Raw genomic sequence first — 14,957 nt, forward strand, 5'->3', positions numbered from 1 at the left:
TACTTATAACTATACATAAATATTTATGTTGTCTTAGCTGCACTTAAGTTGTAAACAATGTACTCGTATATGTAAACATGTACGTATAACCAAATACATGTGTAACTGTGTATAACTCATGCACCTTTCGTAAGCCCAAATGTTCGGTCAAAATGCGATTAATCGATGGTTTGGAGACATTCAATTCCATTTGCATGAATTTCAATGATGATTTTTGATGAACTCAGGCACAGTTTCGATGGAGTTTCCGGTGATCACGGATTTTGATTGGCCCACATTTTGATCGTCATTTATGTCCTCACGACCACTTTGAAAACATTGAAGCCACTCTTGCACTCTGCCTCGGGACAGGCAATCATCGCCATAAGCTTTTTTTATCAATTGAAACGTTTTGGTAAAAGTTTCACCAAATTTAAAACAAAATTGAATGTTGGCTCTTTGTTCGAAGCTCATTTTCGCACTGATAACACAATCATACTAACACTTAAAACGCAATAATTTCACTTCCAATCTATGAAATCCATAAAGATAGCAGATTCTAACGCACAAGTCGACATATAGGTGCCACCAGGGGCGCTAGATTCAAAAAGTCTTGTTTACTGTGGAACACTCTTTGTATGTGTATCCTGTGTCTCTGTTCACCTCACCTCTTTTTTACTCTTCTCTACAATTTAATTTCAATTCTAGAAATTTTCGAAAACCCGTGGTATTGGGTAGAAAGAAAGCCTGCCTGATTTGGTATAGCCCTAGGACTCCACTGATACATATACTAGCTTCTCTTTGATGCTTTCCATTCGCTTTACATCGTATTTCTTTTCCATTATTGCCTACCTTACCAATATACAGTAAAGTATAATGTAGTGTAGTGTTTAGAGGCAATGAGTTACCCGAGTCGTTAGTACCCAATTGGGACCAACCATCTTTTCATAGATATAAAGTGCTGTATCTGCTTTCTTTACTTACGTCTAAGTTTGGTTTTCATGAAAGCTTTCTATAAAAGTTGAATCCCAAATAGCTTGCTATATCGCCTATTGTTAGCCTGTTATCATTTACTAATGGCGGCTTAATTTCTGGCTTTTTGTGTTGCTGTCTGTCTTTCTTGCTTGCTTTTAATTTTAGTCGGCACGATCGAGAGTACACTGTATTTAGATCTTTCTTAACGAAAAAAATGTTGTTCTTTCTTTCCTAACCCCAACTAGTTTGTATTTTCCTTTTTATTCTTTGCAGCTTTCGCATTAATCTCATCAAGTCGCCGATACTCGTCGCCGGTTTCAACGTTTTCGTTCTGGTGTAGAGGTGATCGAAGATGCGCCACGCTCCGGAAGGCCTGTCGTCGAAAATTGCGATAAAATCGCTGAATTGGTCGAAAGAGACCGGCATAGTAGAAAAAAATAAAAAAAAAAATAAAAAAAAAAAAAAAAAATAAAAAAATAAAAAATAATATAAAAAATAAAATAAAAATAAATAAAATTCAATAAAAATACCGCAAGACTTTTTTTGACAACCTTATATATGACGGTGATTATATATGATTGTGAATCGCTGACCATTTACGATTCAGATCATCCGGATCCGACGCGTGTTATCAAAACCTTCTGCGATACATTTTCACGGCCCATGGAGAAGATGGACTTCGTGAGCACCAGTCCTTCTCTGTATATGCAATTCGATTCGAAAACGGGCTTCTATAGTGGTTCATCGCTCTATTAATGGGCGCATTATAACTTCTTCAATAGTACACGCTTCGGCAATATGTTCTGCGATGAAGTTATGTCTGCCTGTAAACATCTGGGTGGCAAAATACACTCACCAATGAATTCTTTTATCTTCAAACGCACCGGTGGCTCTGAAGTTATGTCTGCCTGTAAACATCTGGGTGGCAAAATACACTCACCAATGAATTCTTTTATCTTCAAACGCACCGGTGGCTCTGACGTACGCTGCCAATATAAGTTCGTGACTGATTGTCGACTATATGCAAGTGTAGTAATCGAAATTGCATGTATCATTCAAGGAATTGCCGTACAATAACAATGCCTATACGCGTTGTAATAAAGAACGTGTCGACAAGCTGGACATTTTGGAGGAGCGAGAGAAATTCCAGAACAATCTCGCCAGCTGCTGCGACAGCATACAGCGGGCTGTGCGTATAATATCCTCAGTGGATCGGATGAACTTGGAAATTATCGTACAGAGTCTTCATGCGATCACGACCTGTTTCAAGAATCCCAATCCACTATTGAACGCGTCTTATGAGTTTGCTCACGGTCCGCTAGGTCGTCCCATAATTGGTGTTACCGTATAAGAAAGCATTGGCGATGGCGAAGAACTAGTGTTCCGCGATGAGTCACCGGAAATTTGCCTGCGTCAAGAGCTAAGCGAGTTGCCATTTAGGTCTTGATGCAGGCAAGTGGTAAGCTATGCATGGCCACAAGTGTATAAATGTACTGTTGTTCTTTTGATTTATGATTGAGTACAAAATCGCGACAATTGTGGAGGGTTTATTTGCAGCGATAAAAATTTAATTTTCGACGATATCGAATTTTATTCCCAGTAAATACTTACTCATTTACAACTGAGTATACCAACGGAAGCTTCAGAAAACTATGTCCGATAAGATATGCTGCAATCAGAAAACCATATTTCTGTTTTTTTGGTTTTCATTTATGATTACAGAAAGTCCAAGAATAAAAGCGAGGTCGACGCGGAAAATACATAGATGAAAACATTCAGACAGAACTATCTTAGCTTATAACATATTATGCATCTGCTGTCTGTTGAGCATATGGAATGGTTAGTTTTATCCATTAACATAATAATCTCATTTAGAGGTTATACCATACGTGCGAGCCGGTCAGTTTAAAAATTATGCTTTATTCTTTCTATCACTCAATACCCAGGGCAGACAGATAAAAAATGTCTTAGGAACTATATATCCTAATCTGTAAAGTCAAGATTAGGATATACAGTTTCAAAGACATTTTTTATCTGTCTGCCCGCTGTTTCCGCTGTGCTTTTTTGTTACAGTTAAATTTAAAGTTTTTTATTAATCGTTCTCAACGATGTACATTTGCAGTAGAAAAGTTTTCCTCAGAAATATCCCAAACAAAAAACATTCAATTTGGGTATTAAAAGTGTGAAAACATATTTTGAATTGAAATTTGAAAATAAATTTCATAACAAAAGGATTGTTAAAAATAAAAATAAAAAAATGTTGGTATTTAGTTAAGTATATATATACAAGTACTATGTAATATTAGTAATAAAATAAAATTATAAAAACTGTTGCTTTAATTTAGTATTTTAATTGAAAATTTTTTATTCCACCTTGCGTTATTAAAATGAAGCTATATTTTTTCGAATACCTTGAAGTATTGTAACTAGCTCCAAAATAACGTCATGTTGGAAAATACTAAATGCGCGATAACTCTAAACAATTATATACACAAAGAGTCGAAATGGGATCACATCTTATCAAGCTACCGGATACCGAATATGTGGACTGCCAATGACTCACTTTCGACAAAAATCGTGGTTAATGGTCTCGTATCGCAATACGGAGACATTATTTTTGTGATAACAGTACCAGTGGTATGCCCTTTTATCAAAACTGGATTAAATCTAACCAATACCTCCCCTAATATACCCAATATAAAGCCTTTCGAACTTCCAATATACCGTTATATGAATATACTATTGTAAATGCTGAAAAGGTGTGCAATCGGTTCGTGTGAATATGCCGATCAATATGTAAATTATATTTATAATATTGCTTGAAAACTGCTCTAGAGTATACTTGAGTAGAGCGAAAAGTTAATGCAATCAAATATCCAGTCCTACTTCCTCGCCCCAATAAACAACACATTGTCATTTCCGACTTCCTAATTCTTATGGAGCCAAGAAATACGTGTACCAAGTTTCATCATGATATCTCAATTTTTACTCAAGTTACAGCTTGCACGGACGGACGGAAGGACAGACGGACGGACGGATAGACAGACATCCGGATTTCAACTCTACTCGTCACCCTGATCACTTTGGTATATATAACCCTATATCTGACTCTTTTAGTTTTAGGACTTACAAACAACCGTTATGTGAACAAAACTATAATACTCTCCTTAGCAACATTGTTGCGAGAGTATAAATATATTGTGTGGAAGTTCTTGTGTCAATTTTCGTAACTTTCGGAGGTCCCATAGCATTAAATATTTTTAATAAACCTCTTTTCGACTCAAGCTAGTTTAATGCCTTAATCTTCTCTAACATAGCAAATTTAGAAAATAAATCAATGCATGTTAAATGATTTTAGTTTTCCCACTTCCAAAAGTCTGAAACAATTTTTTCTCTGACTTCGTATATAGGAGGTGTAACTTTGAACGGAATTTTTTTGCGATGTGGTCACTTTTACAATGGTTACACAGATCACAAATATTAGAAATGTTTAAAATTTCTTTCAGATAATTTGGATAATAATATTTTTCTTTAAAACATTTTGCAACTTTTTCAATCCCTTGTTGAAGTCCACTTAAGTGAATTGTTGTACAATCGATTTAAACACAGAATATTCTAAAATATTTTTTAATTTATTACTTGTTCTGCCACCCTATTTCTACTATTTCTAATCAAACTTTTATAAATATATTGTAGATACAGAAAATCATTGTCGTTCGGCATGTATGTAACGGTTTTCTTTTTAAGAAGAAAATATTTTACTAATTTAAATCAAACTCGTTAAGAAGAATCTTCCACCTTTGCAGCTTTGCATTTACTTATTTTATATGATGTAGCCATTGAAGTGATCTATGCTGGCTTTTTATACTCTCGCAACAAAGTTGCTAAGGAGAGTATTATAGTTTTGTTCACATAACGGTTGTTTGTAAGTCCTAAAACTAAAAGAGTCAGATATAGGGTTATATATACCAAAATGATCAGGGTGACGAGTAGAGTCGCAATCCGGATGTCTGTCTGTCCGTCCGTCCGTGCAAGCTGTAACTTGAGTAAAAATTGAGATGTGATGATGAAACTTGGTACACGTATTTCTTGGCTCCATAAGAAGGTTAAGTTCGAAGATGGGCAAAATCGGCCCACTGCCACGCCCACAAAATGGCGGAAACCGAAAACCTATAAAGTGTCATAACTAAGCCATAAATAAAGATATTAAAGTGAAGTTTGGCACAAAGGATCGTATTAGGGAGGGGCATATTTGGAAGTAATTTTTTGGAAAAGTGGTCGTGGCCCCGCCCCTACTAAGTTTTTAGTACATATCTCGGAAACTGCAATAGCTATGTCAACCAAAGTCTATAGAGTCGTTTTCTTCAGGCATTTCCATATACAGTTCAAAAATGGAAGGAATCGGATAATAACCACGCCCACCTCCCATACAAAGGTTATGTTGAAAATCACTAAAAATGCGTTAACAGACTAACGAAAAACGTCAGAAACACTTAATTTTACGGAAGAAATGGCAGAAGGAAGCTGCACCCAGGCTTTTTTTAAAAATTGAAAATGGGCGTGGCCTCGCCCACTTATGGACCAAAAACCATATCTCAGGAACTACCAAACCGATTTCAATGAAATTCGGTATATAATATTTTCTTAACACCCTGATGACATGTACGAAATATGGGTGAAAGCGGTTCACAACCACGCCTTCTTCCAACATAACGCTATTTTGAATTCCATCTGATACTACCTTCTCTGTATAATACGAGTATATAGTACATTAGGAACCAATGATGATAGCTTAACTTTACACAAATACGGTATTTGAAAAATATCTAAATGACATATAATGAAATCTCTATTATCACTTTATCATGCGAGAGTATAAAATGTTCGGTGACACCCGAACTTAGCCCTTCCTTACTTGTTTTCAATACAGAAACACCAAAATACTATGGCGACCGAGGCGTCCAATTGACTCAGCTATTTCGTGAGATAACACGTTCACCAAACTTGGTTTTAAATAAATCCATTTTGAAATTCGCGGTGTGGCTTGTGGCGTCATCCCTTTGGAACCACGTATTGTCCAAGTCAATGTTGGGCCAACACTATTCGGTTATCATTGTGCGGTAGCGATTCCCATTCACAGTAACGCGCCGGTCTTGATCATCATGGAAGAAGTACAGCCCAATAACGCCGCCAGTCCATAAACCACACCAAACCGTAGTTTTTTCGGGATACAATGGTGACTCTTGGAGAAGTGTGGATTCCTGCCTGACCAATAATACATATTTTGCTTATTGACGAAGCCATTCAGCCATAAATGAGAATCATCGTTTGAAGATGAGTTTGCGATGAAAATCCGGATCATTTCATGTCATGTTCTCAGTCCAATTAATGAACATACGATGGTTCTGGTGGTTAAGTGGCTTCAGTTCTTGCGCTAATTTGGTCTTGTAAGGACGTAGGATCTTTATTCCAAATTCGTCACAACGACGTCACAGAGATGCCCAACGCTTGAGAACGACGTGTGAGAGACTAATTAGGGTCTCCCTAATTTTATGCGCTAGCGGCAAACATATTCTCAAGACTACATGCACTCTTTGTCTCACTGGCACGGAAACATTTTGTAATGTGTCTGTGGGTTCAAATTTTTTCTACTAGACGCTCAATTGTAAGCTCACAGGATGATTATGACCACCATATATTGGACGTAGCACTCTTAAAGTTGAGGCCACTGACTCCGAATTTCGGTAGTAAATTTTAATAATTTCAACTCGTTGTTGGATAGATAACAGATAACACGTTCATCGTATATCTTTCCATAAGAAATGACAAACTTTAGTGAAGAGAAATGTCAAAAGAACAAGAAAAAATGTGGCGTCGTTTGTTGTCTCTATTGGTTTACTTCTGTAGCGTTCCTATTGAAAACCCCGTTATATACACACATTTGCTTGCTTAAACGATTAAACGACAAATCTTTCCTCAGATGTCAAATTGACCTTCCAAATACGAACAGTAGCATGCAGTTCTTAACAATATACATAAAACTGTAAGTTTATGTAAATAGTTAATGTATAATGCTCTTCCAAACACAATATGTATGTATATCAAACATACACACTAACTCTCTCCTTGTCTGTGCAAATAATTTTTTTCAGCAGTCGCTGCCGGCTGCCGCTTTTGTGCTGCCGTCTGCCTATTGCATTTGCTCAGCCAAAAACGTGCCAGAATGACAAATTACCGAGTGTTAACTTTGCGCTAAATTTGGCGTATATCAATGCAGGATGGCTGCCGCACACTTTGGCAAATGTACTGAAATGTTGCTCATACGCCGTGACAGCTGGCATTGTTACATTTCATTCGCGAATCATTTACGCCATTAGCCCGCATTCACTGGTGTTAGATGCGGCAGGATGGTAGTGCTTGCAGCATTGATAGGGTGCAGGTGACAGCCTAAGGCCTAAACATAGGCTATATTGGGCATTCAAAAGGCCAACTCACAACACCTCACACACACACATTTTTCGGGTATTCAGCCAGCAGTTGCAGTTTATTTTGTTTCTGTTTCAATTTTTTGTTGTTGCAGTACTGCTGTTATATTTGGGCATGCATGCATGGGGGTTGTGATGCTAAAAACTGATCTTATACGTATCTTGAAATAAAAAAATATGTTGACAAATGGTGACAGGTCGACAGTGAACTTTTTTTCAAATAATTGCTTTTCACTTTTCTACAAAGTAACAAAACCAATTGATTTTGCTTGCTTTGATGGCGGAAGAGTCGTGAGAACCTGTAAAGTGGAGTCCATATACTAGCAAAGATAGGAATATAGAGGCCAACCTATAACAGTTAAGTACACATTTGAAACTAGTTCAGACCTAGCGCATCCCTCCATAAGTATAAGTTATTATAAAAAGTTTATTTTATATTATAAAAGTTCTTTCAACCTTAATGCACCGAAGGAAAATAAAAGTTCTTTAAAGCCTTAGTACAAGGTGTTTACTACTCAGGTATTACTTTAGGGGTAGTTCATGTTCTTTTGGAAGGTATTTTCATAAGGGTGTATGAATTAGCCCCCAATGAATTAACCCCCACCGAGTAAAATGACTTAAGCCTCACCAATTTCTCAGTGAATCTTTCCCCACCAAAAATGACGGAATCCCCTCGAAAAAAATGCATCAAACGCCACGGAAATAATTTTGTCCCCACCAATCGAAATGAATTAAGCCCCACCAAACGTGGGTGTTCTTACATGACAGAATCCCCACGAAAAAAAAGGAATTAATCCCCACGAAAATGAGTTTAGCCCCACTTTACTTCATTTTTAATTTATTTTGCTTGCTTTAAACTTCAAGTTTTTAAATCAAATTTTTAACAAAAATTCAATTATATATATGAATGTAATATTTAAAAAGAAAAAGGTAAAGAATTAAATGAAAATATGAAAATGTGAGAAAAAGAAAATAATTAAATAAAAATATGTAAATATTCGTCAACATCTTGGCGACAAAAAGGGCATTTAAATTTATTAAAATTGTTTGCCACACTCTCTGCTTTTATTTTAGATGTGCAGTCACTGCACAATTTTAAATGTTTGCGTGACAAAAGCAAAATATTAGGTTTGTTTTCCAAACAAATTATGCATATAAGTGGAGGATTTGCTGCACCTTCTTCCGTGGCATTGGATTCTTCTTCGACTTCAGATTCTTCTTCCATATATTCTAAACCTTCGAATATGTCTTCAAAGGGCTCCATATCAGTTACTATTTTTTTTCCAGAGAAGACCATTCTATCCAAGAAACTCGTAGCGGTTATGATTCCATTAAACAGGTCCGTCTCCGCTTTAGCAATTAAATTTGCTCTCACAACGTTTTCCTTTGTTTTTCTTTTTGGTTTCCCTAAAGCACCACCGCTGTTGATAACCAATTCTAATTCCCTACTCTTGCGATCCTCCTCCATTTGTAACTGCCCCACAAATTTGAAAAAATTCCCTTTTTTAGGGATTATTTTGGCAAGCACAGCATTATACGATTCTACAGCTGATGTTGTACGGATCTTATTTCCAAAGACCGAAAGATTTCTTGGACCAATCTATAATATTTCGAATATTTATAATTTTTAAAAACAATTTAATGTAAAGCAACTTACTTTTTTAGCCATTGCTCTTCAAAGTATTTTGAAAAAGATTCAAATTTAAACAAGTGGTCGAAAGTGGCAATTTCTTCTTTGATGATGGAAAAGCAATTAACAATGTGTGTCTCCGGTAATAATGGGAGTGACAATATTTTGTGGTAAGATATAGATGCTTTTCGGTTTTGCCTAATAAATTCCGCCAGATTCTTGTGTTTTGTAGCAATATTTCTTCGTACTGCTTGACAATAGTGAAACCAGCACCCGAATAGCTTAGAATGTTCAAATATTTTTTTTAAAGCACTACGCAATCCAATTTCAAAATCCGAAATAAACACCGCTCCGTCTAATTTTACCACATTAGTATTAATATAGTTAAACACTTGTTCGAAACTTTTTTTGTTTTCTTGTTCATAAGAACACTATATTTGTTCTGTTCTGGAGACACCTTAGGAAAACAAAAAAAAATATTTATAATTTATCAAATTGAATATTATACCAACATACCGTTTCAAAATATTCAATGTGAATAATTAAAAGCTGTTTGAAACTACCAATAGGTAAAACAGAAAATGTAGCATCAACCAGTATTTTTCTCTCTACATTTGAGGGAATATTTTCTTTCATTAGATTTATTATTTTGTCAGAACAAAACAAACAATAGGCAAAGTCTTTTGCATCACAGCATATCTTAAAAAATGTTGAGGCATCATCGCCGGTATGTTTTGTAACCCAAATTTTTTCAAAGTTACTTCATCTTGAAATGCTTTGATAACATCAGCTGGTGTTTTAGGAGAAATTAGAAATTGCTTATTTGTCAGTTTTTGGTAATTTCGTTGGATTTTATAAAAATCAATATCTTTTGTTTCCACCGGGTATCTGAAATTATGACATTATGAGGTGAATAATTAAAATAAATAATAAAAATAAGAATGAACCTACTCAACGCAAGTACTTTGAAATATTTTTCGTATGCTTCCAAGAACGCTCGGTTCAGTGGAATCTTGATGTATTTCCATACAGGATGACTCCATATTATTCATAATATTTAATTCCCTGTACGTATCCTCCTGAGTTTCATGATTATGATCAATGAAATCTTTAACCTTATAATACACTGCACTATTCAAAAACACCCTCGCTTTGCATGTTTGCACGTAACAAGCATAAAAATATTTTTCTTTTTTAATAGTTTTTTGCAATATAATTGTTTTTCCTCTGTAACATATAACAATTTGCTATTTATTCTTTTTCCAACCACGTGTTCATAGTTTAAAGTCATGTTTTTATCACGTCGCGTTATTCGCTTCAAGATTTCATAACAACTAAATTTGCATAATATAATGTAATGTGATAACATAGTTATTAGACAATTGAATGCAAAACCGGTTTAACAGTTAGTTTACGCTCTATTATTGAATGCAAAAAAAAACCCAGCAGGAAACATCATTATTTTCATTTTGAATGTCATTTACCAATGCTGATGTTAAGCGATCATAAAAATCTGAACTGATGTTTCTAGAACGTAATCGTGTATTATACACATATTCCACTTCATCACTCATCATATCATATAATCATCATATAACCAAAGCGAACAGAATAATAAAAAACAAGATGAGAACTGGCGCGAAATATGCGTATTTTCACAGTAATATGGTGTGCGTTCAACTATCTGTCAACTGACTTGCATAATACAAAAGAATACAGAAAATGAATTCATTAGAGAGAGAGAAGAAGAGTACTGTAGCAAAAGTAAACACACAAAATCCAGGTTTTGTTTGTAAACACACTCTTCTTTTGACTGTTTCCCTCTTTTTCTCTTCTTTCGCACGAACAAGTCGAGCGCAAAGAGCTCGCTATAGACCCGAACAGACATATTTATGCATTTATGAACATGAAAACAGATAAATCAACCGTGCGAAGTGATAGAAACATACCAAAGTTCATATGTTTTCATACAAAATAGCCAAGCACCATTGGTCTCGACTAAGGTGTAATATAATAAAAATCCCATCTGTTTCATTATCAACAATTTTATTTAATTAAAAATTTTAAAAATTTTAGTTATTTCATACTTATGATTACTCTAACGAAAAATCGTCTGTAATTGGCTTTGAGTGAGATTTTAATGGAACCACTCGTAAAAAAGATATTGTTGTAATGAAATTATGATATAAGTACATACATACATAGATATGTATACGTACCAAGTATGTATTTACTTTTACTATGAATTAAAATAATAAATTGAAAACTTTATTTATTGAAATCAGTCTAGTAGTTCCTGAGATATGCTTTTTGGTCCATAAGTGGGCGACGCCACGCCCATTTTCAATTTTTAAAAAAGCCTGGGTGCAGCTTCCTTCTGCCATTTCTTCCGTAAAATTTAGTGTTTCTGACGTTTTTTGTTAGTCGGTTAACGCTCTTTTAGTGATTTTCCACATAACCTTTGTATGGGAGGTGGGCGTGGTTATTATTCGATTTCTTTAATTTTTGAACTGTATATGGAAATGCCTGAAGGAAACGACTCTACAGAGTTTGGTTGACATAGCTATAGTTGTTTCCGAGATATGTACAAAAAACTTTGTAGGGGGCGGGGCCAGGCCCACTTTTCCAAAAAAATTACGTTAAAATATGCCCCTCCCTAATCTGGTCCTTTGTGCCAAATTTTACTTTAATATCTTTATTTATGGCTTAGTTATGACACTTTATAGGTTTTCGGTTTTCGCCATTTCGTGGGCGTAGCAGTGGGCCGATTTTGCCCATCTTCGAACTTGACCTTCTTATGGAGCCAAGAAATACGTGTACCATCATGATATCTCAATTTTTACTCAAACTACAGCTTGCACGGACGGACGGACGGATGGACAGACAGACAGACAGACATCCGGATTTCCACTCTACTCGTCACCCTGATCACTTTGGTATATATAACCCTATATCTGACTCTTTTAGTTTTAGGACTTACAAACAACCGTTATGTGAACAAAACTATAATACTCTCCTTAGCAACTTTGTTGCGAGAGTATAAAAAGGATTTATCCCACGGCGCTCAAATTAGTAGCCACAAAAAACGAAATTTTAAAAGTACCACACGTACCGCTAAGGAAATTGCATTGGCTTAAACAAAAAATATTTACCGAAATTCTTGACATCAACAAGCAGCACGCCCACTACAGATTGCCAAATTAATTTACACATTATTTTCACGCCTCACGTCGGTTCAACACAACAAAAATATTTACGGTTGATACATGTAGGTTGCATAAATATGGCGTGTAGAGAGACTTAAGTAGCCTCACAAACATCTTGCGCGTGACTTATTCGAAGTAAGAGCTTAGTACTAAATACGATCTAGAAAGTGTCGTGTACATGCTGCATACCGTATTGAGCTCCAGCGCTGCTGTATATCCTCATAATCTGCAGGTGGCTAGCTTAGGCCGACGTGTAGCCCACGAGCGTACATGAACTCACAAGCGAAAATATACATATGCCTGTGTGGCCCAAAAAATTCGACCATTATGCGACATTGTTCATAAAATTTCGTGCTGCAAAGGCAAAGGTTCACCATGCCGCAAGCCAACAAATACATACATAAAGGTGAACTTACGTACTTATGTATGTGTTTCCATGCAACCTAATAAACCGCCTATCTGCTTGACTGTATACGAACCACCTGTAGGCCTAAAGTGGCCATACACGACACACATGTGCGTTCGATCGGTGTGTGATTGCGGTTTACTCGTGTATGGGCTTGTGCGCATACCGATCCATGTTCGCGAAAAAGGTTGATTTTTTACGATCGGTATGCACACATGTGTGTCGTGTATGGCGCTGTGTGCACACAAAATCTCATTTCTCTCGTGTCGCCACAGTGAACAGTGAAGATCGCGGACGAACATTGGCAAGTGTTAAGGGGGCCCATGCTTTATGGGCTTCAGAAAATCGATTTTTTTGAGGATTTTTTTGGGAGGGAAAGAAATAATTGATTCAAGCGAAATTTCTAAGCCTTATAGTTATATATTTGAACATCTTTCACCAATTTTTTGATACGAAATCTTTGATATTCTGCCTTTGGAAAGCAATTGCCCGATGCATGTGCATTTTTCGGACGGCGGGCAGGATGCAGGAGGCAATTTCTATCGGAAACAAAAAATTCAAAGAGATTCATATTTTTTAGTAATTTATCTTCTAGTTAAACTAAGAAAATTCCAAAAAAAATGTAAAATTTTACAATTTTTTTAAAAATTGGAAAAATAAGTGGTTTTTGACCAAAAAAATTTCAAAGATAATAAACTTTGCCCCAATTCCATACGAAGTTTAGTTTTTTTTTCTATCCTGCCCGCCAATTAAAAAAAAAATAGTAAAATGAGAAACCGAGAAATCGCGCGTCAAAGTTTTCGCTTTTTGCCGAAGCGCTTATATATCTGCTAGACGCTCGGTCACTATTTCCCTTCTAGCTTCGATAATATTTCGAATTCCCATCTATAACTTTGAGGACATAGTCTTATACTATAATTTTTAAAGAGATTTACACAAAAAAAAATCGATTGTTTGAAGCTTCTAAAGGAGGCTGCCCCCTTAATAAAGATTTCGTATCAGAATTTATTGATCTTATAAAAAAATGAATTGGCAATTTGGCAAACGAAAAGTGATAAATACAAAAATAAAATTGAGAAAAATAAAAGTTCGAATAACTTGTTAACGAAATACAAAAAAATAGATAAAAGTGCTACATTAGAAATAAATTCCAAGAAATGTTCCGCTTTCCTGTCACACATGTTCACTGTGTGAAGAACGAACGCAAAATGGATTTGTATGTTGTGTATGGCCCCTTTTAGGGCCAGCAATGAGTGGTCGAACTCTATGCTATACTGTTGAGAACAGAAGAAGCGGCTTTGAGCCTTATACAATTCACAGTAGAGTCTAGTCGTACCCTATCACATAGCTGCCGACTTACAGTTACCTTACATACATGCATATATATAAATTTGGGATGTTTGTGATATAGGTTATGCAATTTCAATTTTTTTAAATCCGTACACTCAAGCCTTCTTGCGCTACGTTACCACAACCTCAACACTTTAACATTCGGTTCTGCTAACTGGCTTTTGCAGTTTTATCCAATTCGTTGCTGTGTTAACGAAGTGGAAATTATGTTATTATATTTTGGAATGATTACATAATTTTAGGCTTTTAAGCGTAATAACAAGGTGCTGTCAAAGCAAGTGGAGCAGGACACGCTGAACATATGTAACTTGAGATAGATAGATGCAGTTGCTACATTTCGTTATTATTGTATTAGAGGTAGTGCGGCAACGATAGCACGATGCCAAACATGACCCTTTTGGAGAAAATGTTTAAATTAATTTTATTTTAAACGTTATATGAAACTTGAAAACACACACTCCTTTTCAGAACAAGAAGACTTTTTTATTACTTTCTGTGATCTAATCTTGGAAGACACTGAAGTGTAGTCGAAAGGCGATACTAGTATTTTATTTTGCAGAAAATTCGCCACCTCCCATTCGCTTATAAAGTTTGGTTCCATCCGTATATACAAGGTGCATTCCAAAGTAAACAGGACTTTAAAAAAAAAAGAACAAATGGCTTTTTCGGCAAAATTAATTTATTTTATTCAAAATAGTCTCCTTTTGCTGCAATACAGCTTTTTCCACTGTCCAAAAGCATGTCGAACGAGTGTTTTAGCTCGTTGGCCGGTATGGCTGCCAGTATGCCGGTGCAAGCCATTTGAATGGGCACTACGTCTGCGTAACGCTTTCCTTTCGCGGGCAAATGAATTTTTCCGAAAAGGAAGAAGTCGCGCGGTGCCATATCAGGTGAATACGGGGAGTGGTTAATGATTAAAATGTGAT

At 35.8% G+C, this 14,957-nt stretch overlaps 1 protein-coding gene across 1 annotated transcript; it reads right to left on the reverse strand.

Moving 5' to 3' along the window:
- Positions 1 to 8,504: 8,504 nt before the first annotated feature.
- Positions 8,505 to 9,340, reverse strand: LOC126755821 (uncharacterized). Its single transcript, XM_050468542.1, has 3 exons — positions 9,097 to 9,340; positions 8,583 to 9,039; positions 8,505 to 8,524 (listed from the first exon to the last, which is right to left on the reverse strand). Exons 1-3 carry the CDS (start codon positions 9,106 to 9,108, stop codon positions 8,505 to 8,507), a joined length of 489 nt encoding a protein of 162 aa, XP_050324499.1. The 5' UTR covers positions 9,109 to 9,340.
- Between the last annotated feature and the right edge of the window lie 5,617 nt (positions 9,341 to 14,957).

Source organism: Bactrocera neohumeralis, chromosome 4 (assembly GCF_024586455.1).
Source record: "Bactrocera neohumeralis isolate Rockhampton chromosome 4, APGP_CSIRO_Bneo_wtdbg2-racon-allhic-juicebox.fasta_v2, whole genome shotgun sequence".
Taxonomy (NCBI): domain Eukaryota; kingdom Metazoa; phylum Arthropoda; class Insecta; order Diptera; family Tephritidae; genus Bactrocera; species Bactrocera neohumeralis.

Excerpts from the sequence above, each read along its gene's own strand:
- LOC126755821 (XM_050468542.1), bottom strand. Across the intron at positions 8,525-8,582 it reads TCCACTTATATGCATAATTT|TGACTGCACATCTAAAATAA; the intron begins GTTTGGAAAACA and ends AAAATTGTGCAG.